This window comes from Haliotis asinina, chromosome 6 (genome assembly GCF_037392515.1).
Source record: "Haliotis asinina isolate JCU_RB_2024 chromosome 6, JCU_Hal_asi_v2, whole genome shotgun sequence".
Lineage (NCBI taxonomy): Eukaryota > Metazoa > Mollusca > Gastropoda > Lepetellida > Haliotidae > Haliotis > Haliotis asinina.
The window spans coordinates 18,467,444-18,482,748 of NC_090285.1; the positions used below are offsets into that span (position 1 = coordinate 18,467,444).

Below are 15,305 nucleotides of genomic sequence, written 5' to 3' on the forward strand. Positions count from 1 at the left end.
AATCAGCTAAAGAGGATGAAGCCTGGAGGATACAACCAACAAGTATGTTCATGTTAGCAATTACAATTAACCCAGTGTAAGACAACTGCAGAATAAAGCGTCAGACTATAAACAGTAAGGATTTGTTTTTTGAAACCCAAATTCCAGAACTAGAAGTGTATTTTTTGTACATATGCAAAACGTATAAGAAAAAGACAGATGGAGATGTAGTGCTGACCTACATAAAGTGGCACCATAGTCCGCCAGATGGCCTAGCTAGACAAGGAGACAAAGGAATCCAGTAATGTCAGTACACAGCCTTAGCAAGGACAAATTATCTGTTAACATACTTGCATTCCCAACCCGCTAAAAGTTACATTACTTCACATTTGTTTACAATTGTTTACTCATTTACAGGTACGGTACATGAAGTCAAAAAGTGATACATGGTGTATAAGACAATCGGTAGTATTTCTACAGGACGAGGTTGCTGGATGTCAATTAAATAGCACCATAACTCCCTAGTAAAAGTTACATTACTAATATAGTTACTAATAGCCGTCAGTTATACAGTTTCTTTATGGGTGTCTGTGCGCAGGTTGTTCTAAGTAAAATTAATTATTTCAAGTTTTTTTCCCCTATTTTTAAGCAAATGTGCCTCTTATCTGGCGATCTGGGCCCGATTTCTCAAAACACACTAAAGTCTGAGTTTTGTCCTAAGTTCAAGATTTTGCTCAAATTTGAGAAAATGCAGGAAAATGCATTTTCCGGAATAAACGGAAGTCGGTATCAAACTCAAACTTAGTAGACAAGCTCAGTTTGGTGGACTGATTTCTTTAATTGTTTGGACTTTTTTATTGTAAAAAATGCGGTTGAATTAAAAATTCAGCTGTTTAAAATTGTCAAACTCAGTTGGAGACTTGAGTGAAAACTTAAGTTTGTTTTGAGATACTACTTCATTAACGTCTTGCACAATGTGCAGTTAAGACACATACATGTATGCTGACACGTGTTACAGAATAGCTTCATTGTGCGTAGTCTTTCAACATTCAATATAATCAAACAGTTAAAAATCGCAAATACATGTTAATCAGCTTACACTGAAAAAAGCCCTTGGTTAAATGGAGGATTTATGTGTGTGGCATGTCATCAGTAAAGAGAGCAAACTGGAAGAGAGCCATGTATCGGTCATTAACATTTGGAACCATTATTTCTCCGTGTTAACAACCGCTAATAGCTCCACCACTTGCTGATGCAGCATGAAACAGTTTGTTTCTCCTTAGAAGCGGGTGTGTTGAATTTATACAGTGCAAACCCAAAATATCTCATAATTTCCCGTATGTCTTTTAACGTGTATCTGTCATACAGCATATGATTTGTGTTGCGTTTATAACAAGTACGATAAATTAATCCCAGCAAAAGTCCGTCACTGGCAACTGTAGTGTTAACTACTCCACGTTAATCCTGTCCTGAATGATCAGGTTTGACTGGTTATACTTGTGATTCAACCACAGTGGATGCGTGAGTGTTTCGTTAATATCGTCATTGCTGCACACATACTTTTTACTATATTTATGCCAAACGAAATAGTCTTTCCAAAAACAGAAGAAGGTGTTGTATAGGGAAACTTCCCTATCAACTTCAAATTACGCTTCTTAAGTTCAGTAAATTCTTCTATTTTATATTTTCAAGTCGCCTTGTTGCATTGATTACCCATATGTTTTTTAAATGACAATTTCATTTGATTCCCAAAACGTAGAAACATTAGACAACACAGCTTTTTTCATGCCGGTTTCAGAACCGTGCAGGAATAATTCAGTGTCTCAATTTTTGGGTTTTTTTGTTTTGTTTTTGTTGTTGTTGTTGTTTTGGAGGTTTTGTTTGTTTGTTGAGTTTGAGGGTGGTGGTCTTTTTTGTTGTTTTGTTTGTTTGTTTATGTGTTTGTTTGTTGTCCTTCTTTGTGTTTGGTTGTTTTTCAAGATCTTTCCGTTTCCCGTGATCTAACACAATTTTTTAACCTTTACCGAACTTAAAGGAAATTTCTCATAAAGGGTATAAAGGGTATGCTTAAAACAGTGGAAAGATACTACACGTTCAAAAACATTCTAAAGTACGGACGTTCTCCCCGAAATGATGTTATTAAACCTAATCAAGGCTCAAGAATATTCTATGATAATTTCAATTCAAATTATGACTTTCTGAAGGTGTGTCTCAAATGGAACGGGGAACTAAACGATTTGATGAATTGGGCGCTTGGGAAATTAAGAAATTTATTGATACACAAAGGACAACATGACACATTTTAAAAGGAAATGGAATGATTTCACATTCTCTCTGACCTCCTTGTCACAAAGGACAAGGTCAGGTTTGTTGGATGATCTTTTTCAGAGGCAGTATAATGGCCTATTCTAAGGTAATTTAAACGAATGATTCGCCATGACGTCCGGGGCTTGTTCACGGTCGTACCATGGATGGACCTCTGAGTCAAAGCAACATGCAGGCGACAGTACAAGCAGCAAGTCATTTAAGATTTGTTCTTTATGCCAGGAAACGACATCCATTTACAAGGCGTTCGACATTTTCATGTTATTATTTTCTTTATGAATCACATCTAAGCGATCGCGAGTATGAAATGACTGGTCTTCAGCAGCTAAATGAAGGCCCTTCACCCAGGAGAATGAGTCGGTTGGATTGCTGTTCTGTTCTTCACACTGTGTGTACACACGATGCGGTGGGTTTCCCTGAAAGCTTCTCCACAAATGCCTGACTCAAGGCAAACACAGTGAGGGTGTTCTCCTGTTTTACTTCCATTACTGTACCTCCAGCAGTAAGTCGTTATTAACATGAACAACTTTCGATTCTGTTCAACAACCTTGGCACGCTTGAAATAGCAGCGGAATTCCTTGCTTTCATCATGAGTTTTGACATGTATCAGCAGATTCGATACATAAAAATCTGTAAAAGTACTCAATAGCATTCTATCATGAAGAGTAGACACATCAGTAAAACACCGATTGGCAAATATAAAGGATTGAAAAAGGAGCGAGGGTGGGGGGCTTTGTTGTCAGACATGACACTTTTGTTGAGACGGCCAAGACTCTGGATGTCGCATCTTTTCCAATCAACTACTCCAAAGAACTAGAAAAGGGCAGGGTTGTGTGAAAGGTTGTGCAATCTAGTGATTACGTTGTCTCAAGTTTACAGCAGTGCAGTCCAATTTGCGTCTTTTTGAAACCAGAGGCCTATGTGTTTGTGTTCGGAATAATAGTTATTTTTGCATAAATAATCTTGGACTTGTTAAAGTCACTTCACAAATATCACTAATTGAGCATTTCCTGACAATTCGTGTCAAAATCAATACGAAATCAATCTTACTTTGATACAAATTCACTAATATCCGTAATTAAGCATTTCCAAACGTCCTCCAAAAATATTCAAATAACACCATATCAATGTACACTATCTCACTTCAATACAAATTTCACGAATCTCACTAACTGAGTATTTTGTTGAAACAAACTATGGCTCACGTGGACTGAGTGTTATCAAAACACTAATCCCACCCAGCCACATCCCACTGTGGCTATGTGAGAGACCAATTTTGACAGAATCCGATTTAGTGAGAGGACACTCTGCTGACAGAGCCTGGTATCGATGCCATTTATCAGCAGATGTTACTGTTCCTTTTCACTTCATGGATGACACATATTGGAAGGCTGTAATGGATCATTTCCTGATTAATGGAGTACTGAGGGATTACGTGCCCTCCAATCCCAATCCTTTTGGCACGAAAAATGAAACTTCTACATTAAAAGTCACATGAAACCAAAAAATCAAACATAATTAAAACACGGTTATCACTTAGTCATGATATATAAAATGCATTGCTGATTAAGAAAAAAACAAATACACAAAATTATAAGCGCAAGATCGAAAATCAAAAGTGCAATATTTTCTCCACGGATTTACCTCCCTCGAAACGAAGCAGCCGCGATACCGAACCCTGTTAGAGCCGGTGGTTGTGCACTCAAGTGTAACGAAGATTTTTCATTGGTCACTGGTTCATTTGCCGATGAATGAAAGACATTCTGTTGTATCGACCTGTGTGTGATGATTTGCGTTGAAGTTTATACGATGTCTGTTATGTCTGTTTCAGCTATCCCAACTCATTTGATCTTTGTGACGATGATAAATCAATTTTGCTGTTCAAACACCATATTACTGCCAAAACGTGATTCTTTTTTGTCTTATTGAGAAGAAGGCATATTGTGTTTGGTGTTACGGTTAATATTTTGCCGTGGCAAAAGGTGTAAGAAATCCCTCGGAACCAGCAAAATAGAACACTGACGAGTCTAAAATATTCAGTAATATGTATTAACCACAGAGTAAGACACGAAGATTCACAATAGAAGATTCTAATACAATGCCAAATAATGAGTCACAAATATAATATCAACTCACGAAAGTCTTGGTTTTCAGTGAGAAAGAGTTCTACTAAATCTTTCACAACGAAGCGACGTTGACGAAGAGGCAGACAGATGTAGATAGGCCGGTATAACACTGTAAGTCAATTATCTTACAGAGAAGAAAGCATGTTGTATGTGGATAGATGATATATTGCATATAACGATGTTGTTATTCCTTGTTCGTGTTTGTAATATGTTATCTCATGTCGTATTATAGCTTTCCCACAATCCTTAAAAGGGTGCCTCTCTTGTATGTTATAATTTATAAGTATATTTGTATGTGTATTTTCTGTAAGGCAAGACTGAAATAAAACATCTGTCAGTCTGTCTGCAGAACAGAACCCTATGTCACTGTCTCTGGTTCCATTTCTACCCAGTGTAGACGTTCATTACGGTTTACTTGCATCAGAATCGGACCACCATTAGGACGTGGGGCACAAAGATGGACAGCGCGCAAACAGGTTCACACACACACACACACACACACACACACACACACACACACACACACACACACCGTGTCACTGCGAGGATTAAAGATATTTTGTTAAAAATATATACATTTTGAGATGACCCCCGACTTGAAGTGCTTTATAGAATTAAAAACATCCACAAAAACATAATCTCAGGATACTTTATTTTCCGATTTATTCTGAAACTTTGGGGAAGATTTCTCAGTGGTGTTCTGTACTGTGAAGTAGAAAATATTTCAGTCATGTTTTAGCTTGAGCCCACGACGACGAGAACCAGCAACCAACATCAACAATGTGGAGGAAAAGTAGAATCAGTGAACACTGCGGCGTATATCATATATACGCATAATCATGATGAAGAAAGGAAGTGAACGACACGTACAGGAGAAAACCCATTTTCGTTTTGTCTATAGCACACATTTTGATTATTACTGATAACAGAAGCTGCCCGTGAGGCACTAGAAGGTTCACAGGCAAGTGAGTTATCTCACTGGGTACCCATTTTCTGTTGGGTGAACAAACTCACCTGCCTATGGTGAGACCATCGCGTTATTTGTAGTTGATCACATAAACTTTCTTGTTGGTTTTCCACACTTAATTCTCTTCAGCTGTGTCTATGTCAACCAAAGAAATCTCTTGTCTTGAAGTAGATCTGCCAAATCCATCTTGTATCTCCTGTAGAAATTGTCCAGCAAGACACGGGTCTTTTCAAGCATAGGTCCCTTTTTTAACTTCCTATTACTTACCCGCCTATGCCCTAATTTGGCGATTGAACTCAGCCAAGCTTCAGTATAATCTGAAAATACAGTAAGGCAGATTATGATCTTTCCTGTCGGTTTGATATGCATTAAGTATTGGAACGGATCTATTGAACCTTCAAGCTGACTTATCCCAAGCGAACAGCACTCCGTTGTACTTTCTGTTAGGTTAACAAAGAACGACATTTATGGAGTGGAAACAAAAGAAATGAGGTCTCACTTAGTTTCAAATAGTTGTACACTGTTCTTAGTCGAGCTTTTGGATCTTTATCGTGGTCCTCTGTTCGCAATATAAGGAATTGCTCTCTGGGGAAAACCTTCAGCCATTCTCGCATGTAGACTGAATAGCACCCAAGGAAAATACGAGTCTGAAAAAGAACAGACATTGTAAAAGGCATCAATTTTGTTGCATCTGTCATTTCAACATCCTTTAGAATCCTAACGTTTTCATACCCGAAGTCGTTTTCCTATGTCCAGACTGTACAGGCATTGCTCTACAGTGTGATTCTTCATGCAGTTCTCTTCGACCTGAATAGATTGACGGGCAGCTTCATGGAAATCTGCAGCTGAACGTCCATACATCATCATGTAGTCAGAATACAACCTGCAATCATATCATAGGTGGAGGCTTGTGGTCCTGTGCGTAAGATTAGGAGATATAGAAGTCACCAACTGTTCCTTAATGAAGTTGCACCACAAAATGCTTGATCGGGGTAAATGTTCAATGTGATTCTTCAAAGGCATTTAGAAGTTGGCATAGTAATACATGACATGTTTATGGATAGCAACTTCTTGGGTTTATTTTCACGCCGTTTCGGGGCTTATCCTAGCCCCCTCATCAGGTTGAGCTGAACTGAACAGTTCAGTTTGTAAAATTGTAAAATTACAATTGCCATGTAAATGTTCAAGTTCTTCAGTATTCTGATATTTCACTTTGGTATTCTGTAGGGATGCTATAGATTGTCGTTACAGGAGCATACGACAAAATTACAACTCACTGGGTTAAAAAGTAGAAGTCATCAATATGTACCCCAATTTTACAGCAAAAACGTAGTCATTTATAATTTAATCGCGAAGACAGTTTCTGATCTCTCAACTTGGGCCATTATGCATATTCCACTAGCAAGTCTGTGAACGCTTGTGACGTCCATGTCAAAAATGACATCAGGAACATCTTTCACCGCTTCGGAATCCATGGTCACTGTCAAGTTGTCAGGTAAAACCTAAGGGGAAGTCATTGCCCACTGTATGGGTATTTGTTTTGAACCAAACAGTGACTTGACATAAGAAAAGTCGTTCCAGGACTGTATACGATGCCTCAATATACACGAACACACTCATGTAATATTTTCAGTAATTGTAGACCTCACCAGTATAAAAAGGGTATCTGCATGAGTAGTATAGGGAATGATAGTCCGAAAACACTTTTCAAAACCCCCTCTGGGGAAAAACACTTTTGTGTACGATGTCTACACGGTTTCAGTCGAGCTGATTTATTAGAATCCCACCGGGATGATTGTCAAGGTGTGGGGCAGACGGCCATACGAGTCGAAATGCCTAAGGAAGGTGAAAATATCCTAAAATTCAGTAACCACAAGAATCAAATGTCTGTGCCTTATATCATATACGCCGACTTCGAAGCCTTAGTTGTAGGGGAATCATCCACTAGTGGGAGTTTCACACACAAAACACAAGAGCATAAAGCCTGTTCGTTTGGATACATTGTCGTCCGTTGTGACGGGGAAACGAAAGCTCCGGTAGTGTATAGGGGTCCTGACGCGGCTGAAAGGTTTCTAAAGTGCTTGCAGGAGGAAGAAAAAATTATTAGGAATGCATTGTATAAAATCGCTCCAATGCGTATGACCAGAGCCGACAAGCTAGCTCACGCCAGTAGCACTAACTGTCACGTGTGCGACTCGCCACTTAACGGTGATTCGGTGAGAGATCACTGCCACATAACTGGTAAGTATAGAGGCGCCGCTCACAACGCGTGCAACCTCAAGCTTAAAATCAATCCTAAGACAATAAACATCCCCGTTGTTTTTCACAACTTGAGAGGATACGACTCTCACTTGATCATGCAGGCCATCGCGAAAATCGATGGTAATATATCGTGCATCCCAAACAACATGGAGAGATACATCTCCTTCAGCTTAAACGGACTTAGGTTCATTGACTCATTTCAATTCCTCCTGTCGTCACTCGACAGTCTGGTCAAGGCCAACAATACCTTCCCTATCACCGATCGATACACAGACGCCGAGACTAGACACCTGCTTATGAGGAAGGGTGTGTACCCCTATGAGTACATGGATAGCTGGGCTAAGTTCACAGAGACCAGACTACCTCCTATCGACTGCTTTTATAGCAAACTGAATGAGGCGTCCGTCTCACGAGACGATTACTCGCACGCGATTAACGTATGGAATAAACTTGGTTGTAAGAACCTTGGCGATTATCACGACCTGTACTTGAGGACAGATGTACTGCTGTTAGCCGACGTGTTCGAGACGTTTCGGCAAACATGTTTCAAGCAGTATAAACTCGACCCCGCATGGTATTACACCAGCCCAGGTCTGTCGTGGGACGCCTTGCTTAAAAAGACAGGAGTTAATTTGGAATTGCTCACAGATTATGACATGCACCTATTCATTGAGAAAGGCTTGCGAGGTGGGATTTCCATGGCATCCAAACGATACGCTAAAGCAAATAATCAATACGTGAAAGGTTACGATCCTAACAAACCAACCAATCACATTCTCTACCTCGACGCAAATAACCTGTACGGCTGGGCCATGAGCCAGTATCTACCTACAGGAGGATTCGAATGGGTACCAAACGTTGATGTTATGAGCATTGCACCAGATTCGAACAAAGGGTATATCCTCGAAGTTGACTTAGAGTATCCCAAGGCATTACACGCATCGCACAACAGCTATCCCCTTGCACCCGAACGTATGAAGGTTAACACAGACTGGATGTCTGAGTACCAACATAACTTGTCAGGTGGTCGTGTGGCGGACGTTGAGAAACTCGTGCCTAACTTAATGAATAAGACCAAGTACATAGTTCACTATCGCAACCTACAGCTGTACCTGTCATTGGGTATGAGGCTGACCAAAATACACAGGGTGCTCATGTTCGACCAGAGCCCATGGATGGAGCCCTACATCAGAATGAACACAGACCTACGAAAAAAAGCCACCAGTGATTTTGAGAAAAATCTCTACAAGCTCATGAACAACTCGGTGTTTGGTAAGACTATGGAAAACCTGAGGAAACGCGTAACCGTGAAACTTGTTAGATCTAGTGAGGAAGACAAGCTCAGGAAATTGATAGCCAGTCCGGCATTCAACCGTAATAAAATATTCACAGACGACCTAGTTGCCATACACATGAAGAAAAGCCACATAAAATTCAACCGACCTGTTTACGTTGGGATGAGTATCCTCGATTTATCCAAACACCTGATGTACGACTTTTACTACAACGAGCTCAAGAAACAGTACGGCGACAGGTGCGAAGTGCTGTACACTGACACGGATTCCCTGCTGATGGAGATTCGAACCGAGGACGTGTACGAGGATATGAAAAAACACATCGATTTATACGACACCAGCGACTATCCTAAGACCCATACTATACACAGCACGGTAAATAAAAAGGTCCTAGGTAAGATGAAGGACGAGTGTGCTGGCACGCCAATAGCTGAGTACATAGGTTTGAGGCCTAAGATGTACTCCATATTGAAAGCCGACAATAGTGAGATCCGAAAAGCTAAAGGGGTTAAGAAGTATGTGGTGAAACAACACATCAAACACGCCAGATTCAAGGAGGCCCTGTTCAAGACCCGTACCTTTAGGCATAAGATGAACACGCTTAGAAGTGATGGACATAAGATATACGGACTGACTATAAACAAGACGTCCCTATCGCCTATGGACACGAAACGTTGGATAGCTATTGATGGTATAAACACATACGCGTATGGACATGAAAAAATTTGAGGCTATTTATTACAGCCCGCGTGGATATTGGAAAGGAGCTAGCGCAGTAGATAAGCTATCTAAAATGGCACGAGTATCACCAGAGAAAGCCAAAGCGTGGCTTGAAAAACAAGCCCTGTGGCAGATCTATTTGCCGGCGCCACGCTACGTACCTAGAAGGAGTTTCGGAATTAACATACCTAATAGCATTCACCAGGCAGACCTACTGTTCCTACCTCATGATAAGAGGTACAAGTATGCCTTAACCGTAGTGGACGTAGCCAGTCGTTACAAGGAAGCCGAACCCTTGACCACGAAAGATTCGGCCAAAGTAGCCAAAGGATTAGAACGCATATACAAACGCAGCCCGCTGACTTGGCCAACAGAGCTGCAAGTAGATCCCGGACGGGAGTTCATGGGTGCTGTTTCACAACTGCTAACCAAACACGATACAAAGGTCAGACGTGGCACGGCCGGAGCCCATCGCAGCCAAGCTATAGTTGAGAGATTTAATAGGACTTTGGCTGAGCGCTTGTTCGGCCATCAATATGCTAGGGAAATGACAACCACTGGAAAACGATCGACCGAATGGGTAGCGAGGTTACCCGAGGTGGTGTCGGCAATCAACCATGAAGTAACCCGGCTCACTGGTAAGAAACCGGCAGACGCTATCAAACTAAAATCAGTGTTAGCAGAGTCGTCTGCTCCATTGCGTGGAAAGGAGAAACAGATACCGGATAGGGCCCTAGTGAGGTATCTGTACCAGCCGGGGGAACACGAGGGCGATAGCCGTAAGCGAGCCACCGATCCTATATGGTCGGTCAAAACTTACAACATAGATAAAGTGGATATGAAAGCCGACGAACCTAACTTATACTACTTGAGGGGTGGGCCGGGTAGGGGGTTTGTAAGAGAAGAATTATTGATCGTACCGTACGGCACAGTGTTACCGCCTGCCAAGTCACGGTAAACGTGATGGCGTGGCTTTGTAGTAGGGGTAATAATAGCAAGAGCTAATGGTCCCACCAAAGCCTCATTTAGTAAATGAGGCTTTTTAGAGGGGGTTTTGAAAAGTGTTTTCGGACTATCATTCCCTATACTACTCATGCAGATACCCTTTTTATACTGGGGTATGTGATAACAATGCGGTTAACCCGGCTTTCCCCAGTTTTGAATAACCCGTGTACCCAAGTTGTTTCGCTTGAGCTTTTAACTGTTTTACTGTAGGAGGGATTTCTAAACCTAGTAATCTCAACAATGCTGGCTTCCGCATTCTAGAATACCCGATAACACCTCTCTGTTTTGCGACCCTCTTCAGCTCGCGCACAGTAGTCATTGTGTTTACACCTAAGAGAACTAATGTCTAATTGGTTCACAGTAAGGGGAGGTAACTCCTCCACTCTTGATAAAAAATATTTTATTTCTTGTAATCACTTATTAACCAAACTCGGTTTGTTGGCCACAATTCTCGTAAGTCTTCCAACAGCTTGTGTGAATCTATGTAGGCATCGATCAGTGTTTGGTTATTTGATAACAATTCGATTAACCCGGCTCTCCCCAGGTTTGAATAACGCCGGCATCCAAGCTGTTTTGCTATAGCTTTTAATTGTTTTACCGTAAGATAGGCTTCCATATTCAAGAATGTACAGTAGACATGTTTACACCTAAGAGAACCAATCTCTAATTGGATTTTATCTTGAGCAGTCGCCTACGTTCTTTTATGTAGCCTTTTTTATTCTCGTATATGAGTTGATGTCTGACTACGTTCGCTCCGTGAGCTTTACATAAACAGTAGTGCCCTTTAACCCCGATACCACACACAGAACACGTGTAGTTAGGACTTCCCATATGGAAACAACAGAACCCCTGATTCCTGCATTTCCTACCACAGGCCTCGGTCTTCCCCATAAGTATATATTCGCATCGGTATGGAGCGGGTCTCATGTTTACTTATATAGGTATTTTAGTTTAATTGCTTCGCAACCAACGCAGTAGCTGCTATACCCAACACTATGAAGCCCAGTTCACGATTCATTTGTCCCTTGGATGGTGTGTAGTACTGAGCGAGTGTGGGTTTATTGAGCGGTTCCAATTGTTTACCAGTTAGTAGATAGTATTCTTTCATTGCTTCATCAACATCGTTGAATGTTTGAACGGCATGGTTTTCACGCTGGAGTTGTTCGTTAATAAAATCAATCCTCTGGAGGCGTTTTTTAGCGTACTCGGCCTGTGCTCTTTGTAATTTCTCAGTAGCGAGATCGTGTCGCTTCCTTTCTTCCTGTATTTCAGCCGCGTGATCATCTCGTAGTTTCGAGAAGAGGTAATTACTCCCGGAAAATGCCAGGGCATTCACTAACGCCCCACCGACCATCATAGCTATCGTGGCCATCCCTATATTTATTTCATTATATTATCAGGTATTATTCCTTGTTTTACTAGGATGTCTTTTGTGGCCATCGCCATACCAAGGTTCATTATGAGCATACCCATATCCTGCAGGTTGAAATCTAGCTTGATAGTTGGTTGTTTAAGCACCATTTTAGTCAACCGAGCGTACCCTACTGCTAGACTGGCTACCACTGTGGCGTGGTATGCGTCGTTGACGAACGTTTTCCCCTCAGACATTATGTATATGATATAAAAATATTAAAATTATAACATGATATGCGGATCAATAGTGGGGCCTGCCGGCGGCTTGGGGGTTACCTCACCGGCAGGGGGTGTGGGGGTATCCTCCACACGTGTGTATAACCACGAGATAGCCAAGGCAGCAGTTACACCTACAGCCAACAACAGTCGGGTTGGATTTGTCACTTTATGTTGCCACCGTTTTTTACCGGCAGCTACTCTCTTAGGATTCTTCTGTCTGGTTACTGTTGGGGGTACCACCACTGGGGTCTCCACCGTCACTGGTTCCTGTGAATCCACTGGGGTCTCCTCCTGTGCAGCATCCATCTATACTATTATTATTATTCTTTCTCTCAAATTGGCAATGTTTTGCCGTGATAATCGCCGCCGTCACTGGAGCCAACAACATACCATATTTGTGGTACAGCCCGCAGCTGATAGAGCTCACGGCGTGTTCGATAAAAGGGTCTTTCTCGAGGTCCTCCCACAGGTAAAGTCGGCGCTCTGGTGGAATGGGAAGGAAGTGTGATACAATACCGGTGTACATCTGGGTCATAGCCGATCCTATTGTCTTTGTCATTTCTGCTCCGAGCCGGGACTCGTATCTAGCGTACAGCTTATCGATTTCTTCGGCTGACATTTTGTTAATTTTATCTGGAGTGTAGTCTCCAAAGTAATGTTTGGCTTTGCCTCCAACAGCCAACGCCACCAGTTTCTCTCGCTTGTCATCAGTGGGGCCTGCGGGTGACAATTGTTCGAGCAATTCCTCACACTCCATCTTATAATATAACAAGTAAGATTTAGTTTTAACTATATAATACCCGATACAGACAAAACACAGAGAAATGAAGGTTAAGTTGCACACGACAAATACTTCGAATATCATAGCTATATGCTTAGCTTTGCTTAGCTTTAGCTTAGCTTTGCTTAGCTTTGCTTAGCTTTGCTTAGCTTTAGCTTAGCTTTGCTTAGCTTTGCTTAGCTTTGCTTAGCATACTATATAAGCCACGGGTTGGTCGGTCTTTAGCACGAGCTTAGCGTGTTTAGTTTCAGCGAGCTGTTTCTTCACCCGTTCCCGTTCTAATTTACTCATCACATCGTTCTCTCTCAAACACTCCTCGAACGAATCCCTATCCTTGCAGTGAAATAAGGCCACCCATCGCGTCTGCTCCCTGAGGTCTTTCAACACCGAGTTGAACTTCTGCGTTAGCACCCAGACGCTGTGATTTGCATGCCGGCCGGAGAAGGCCAGGTACGATAGCATGTCTCTCTTTTTTGTTATCTCACGATTAGCGCTGCAGTCGTCCAGTATAAACAGCGTCGGTTCTCCTTTAAATTTCTCGTGAAGAGCTTTCAACCAGTCCTGCAGGCGTGTTCCAGGGTCGATTTTGTGTACGTCAGGGTCCGTCATTACCCAAGGTCGCGCGTACGTTTTATTCATACCTAGAGTAGGGCACATGATAACGATGTTATCGAACACATCCTTGTAGTAACCCTCCAACATATCCAACACGAAAACGGTCTTCCCACAGCCAGTCTGCCCGCATATGATAGCGCAGTGTGGGTCAGTGGGTAACCCCAGGGGGTCTCCCCCATCAGTAGATGGCTTGCACGAATCTCCCATTGTCTATATTAAGTTGCGCGTCCATAATAACGTACAGATATAATTTCAACTTACCAGCGGTTTGAGCCTTCTTATTAATCTGGATAGTTATCCCTTCGCTGCCGTTATCTATACGGCGCCCGCTACCGTGCAGTTTATCATCATCCGTGGACCGCATGTCCAACCATAGGGCGTACTTGGTGGTTAGGTATTCACCGATCTGCACGGAGCCGAGGTCCAGGTCCTTTGTTATATAATCCCCCACTGGTAGCTTTTTTATCTCATCCCACTGCTGGTGTGGTCTCATACCATGACTGAACAGCTGGTTGGGCACGCCCTCGATGGTAACTTCCACCTTTTCAATCTCGGGGTTGAAAAACTTCTCGCTGTCCCTCCGGAATGGATCGTAATCCTCCACGGGGACGACCAGGATACCTTTCATCGATCGCGCCGGCACGTTCAGGTTGATATTCCACACAGTGTCGCTCTTATCTCGCACGACTGATCTATGTCTCAGTACGCGATCGTACAGGATAGCCATCTTCCCAGAGTACTGGTTTCGAACCTGCCTGGCCAGCTCAGGGCTAGTGACCATGTCGAACTCCAGAGAGATGTTGTCTATGGCATAACTGGCCTCATCACCGTTCGGCGTACGCACTACTTTGCTATAGTCGTTAAACGTGAGCTCGTATTCGAGTCTATCACCCAGCGCGGCCTGGTAAAACGGCGCGTGTCCCGTGAGCAACTCGAAGTCGAGCGGCACGCAGAATCGATTCCCGTATGCTAGAGCGATAGCCTTTTCACCGTCCGATAGCTTGTCTTGCTGGTCTGTCGTGAAGACGTATCCTATGCGCGCCCGGGTTGATTTGCTGATACCCTGGTACACATCATTGACTCGTTCTCTCTCGCTTTTCCAGAGATCCTTGTAGCAGTGAAACACGTCGCTGTCGTCGATGCTCAGTACCTCGTTACCGCTGATCTTGACGGTCGTTTTCTTGATGATAGCTCGACCCACGTTCCGCACTAGCTCGCGTTTGTCGTTGTCGGAGGTCAACGTGATATTGAACGCCAGTCGAACAGTGCCTGGTACAATGAGGTCATTCTCACCAAGGTTTGGAAATCTAACCAGCAGAGTTTGATTCTGGTCTATCTTGCTGGGATTGTTGGTTATAGTCACCGACTGTCGCACGGCTCTGGCACCTAATGGCTCTCTCAATTTTCTGAAAGGATCTAATTTTCTGCCGTACATTGTTATATATAAATAAAATATATTTAAATACTAATGGATGAAGACATACCTATGGATGATATGCGGGGCGCTAGTGCCCAGGCATCTGATGAGCAAGAGACCTCATTTACTAGTTCACCATTGAGCCAAGAACTCTTGGAAACAACGGTAAATGATTATTACG

The 15,305-nt window shown here is 42.4% G+C and overlaps 1 protein-coding gene across 2 annotated transcripts in view; it reads right to left on the reverse strand.

Annotated features, from left to right (window-relative positions):
• Positions 1 to 4,334: 4,334 nt before the first annotated feature.
• LOC137287124 (carbohydrate sulfotransferase 15-like) overlaps positions 4,335 to 15,305 on the reverse strand; it is a 33,700-nt gene continuing 22,729 nt past the window's right edge. The window contains exons 6-8 of one of the 2 annotated variants that reach the window (XM_067819264.1): positions 6,130 to 6,280; positions 5,897 to 6,044; positions 4,335 to 5,714 (exon numbers count right to left, since the gene is read on the reverse strand). In XM_067819264.1, the coding sequence (XP_067675365.1) occupies positions 5,533 to 5,714; positions 5,897 to 6,044; positions 6,130 to 6,280 (481 nt within the window). In that variant the 3' untranslated portion in view covers positions 4,335 to 5,532. The remainder of the gene's footprint in view (positions 5,715 to 5,896; positions 6,045 to 6,129; positions 6,281 to 15,305) is intronic. The other variant, XM_067819263.1, reaches the window with a different exon arrangement.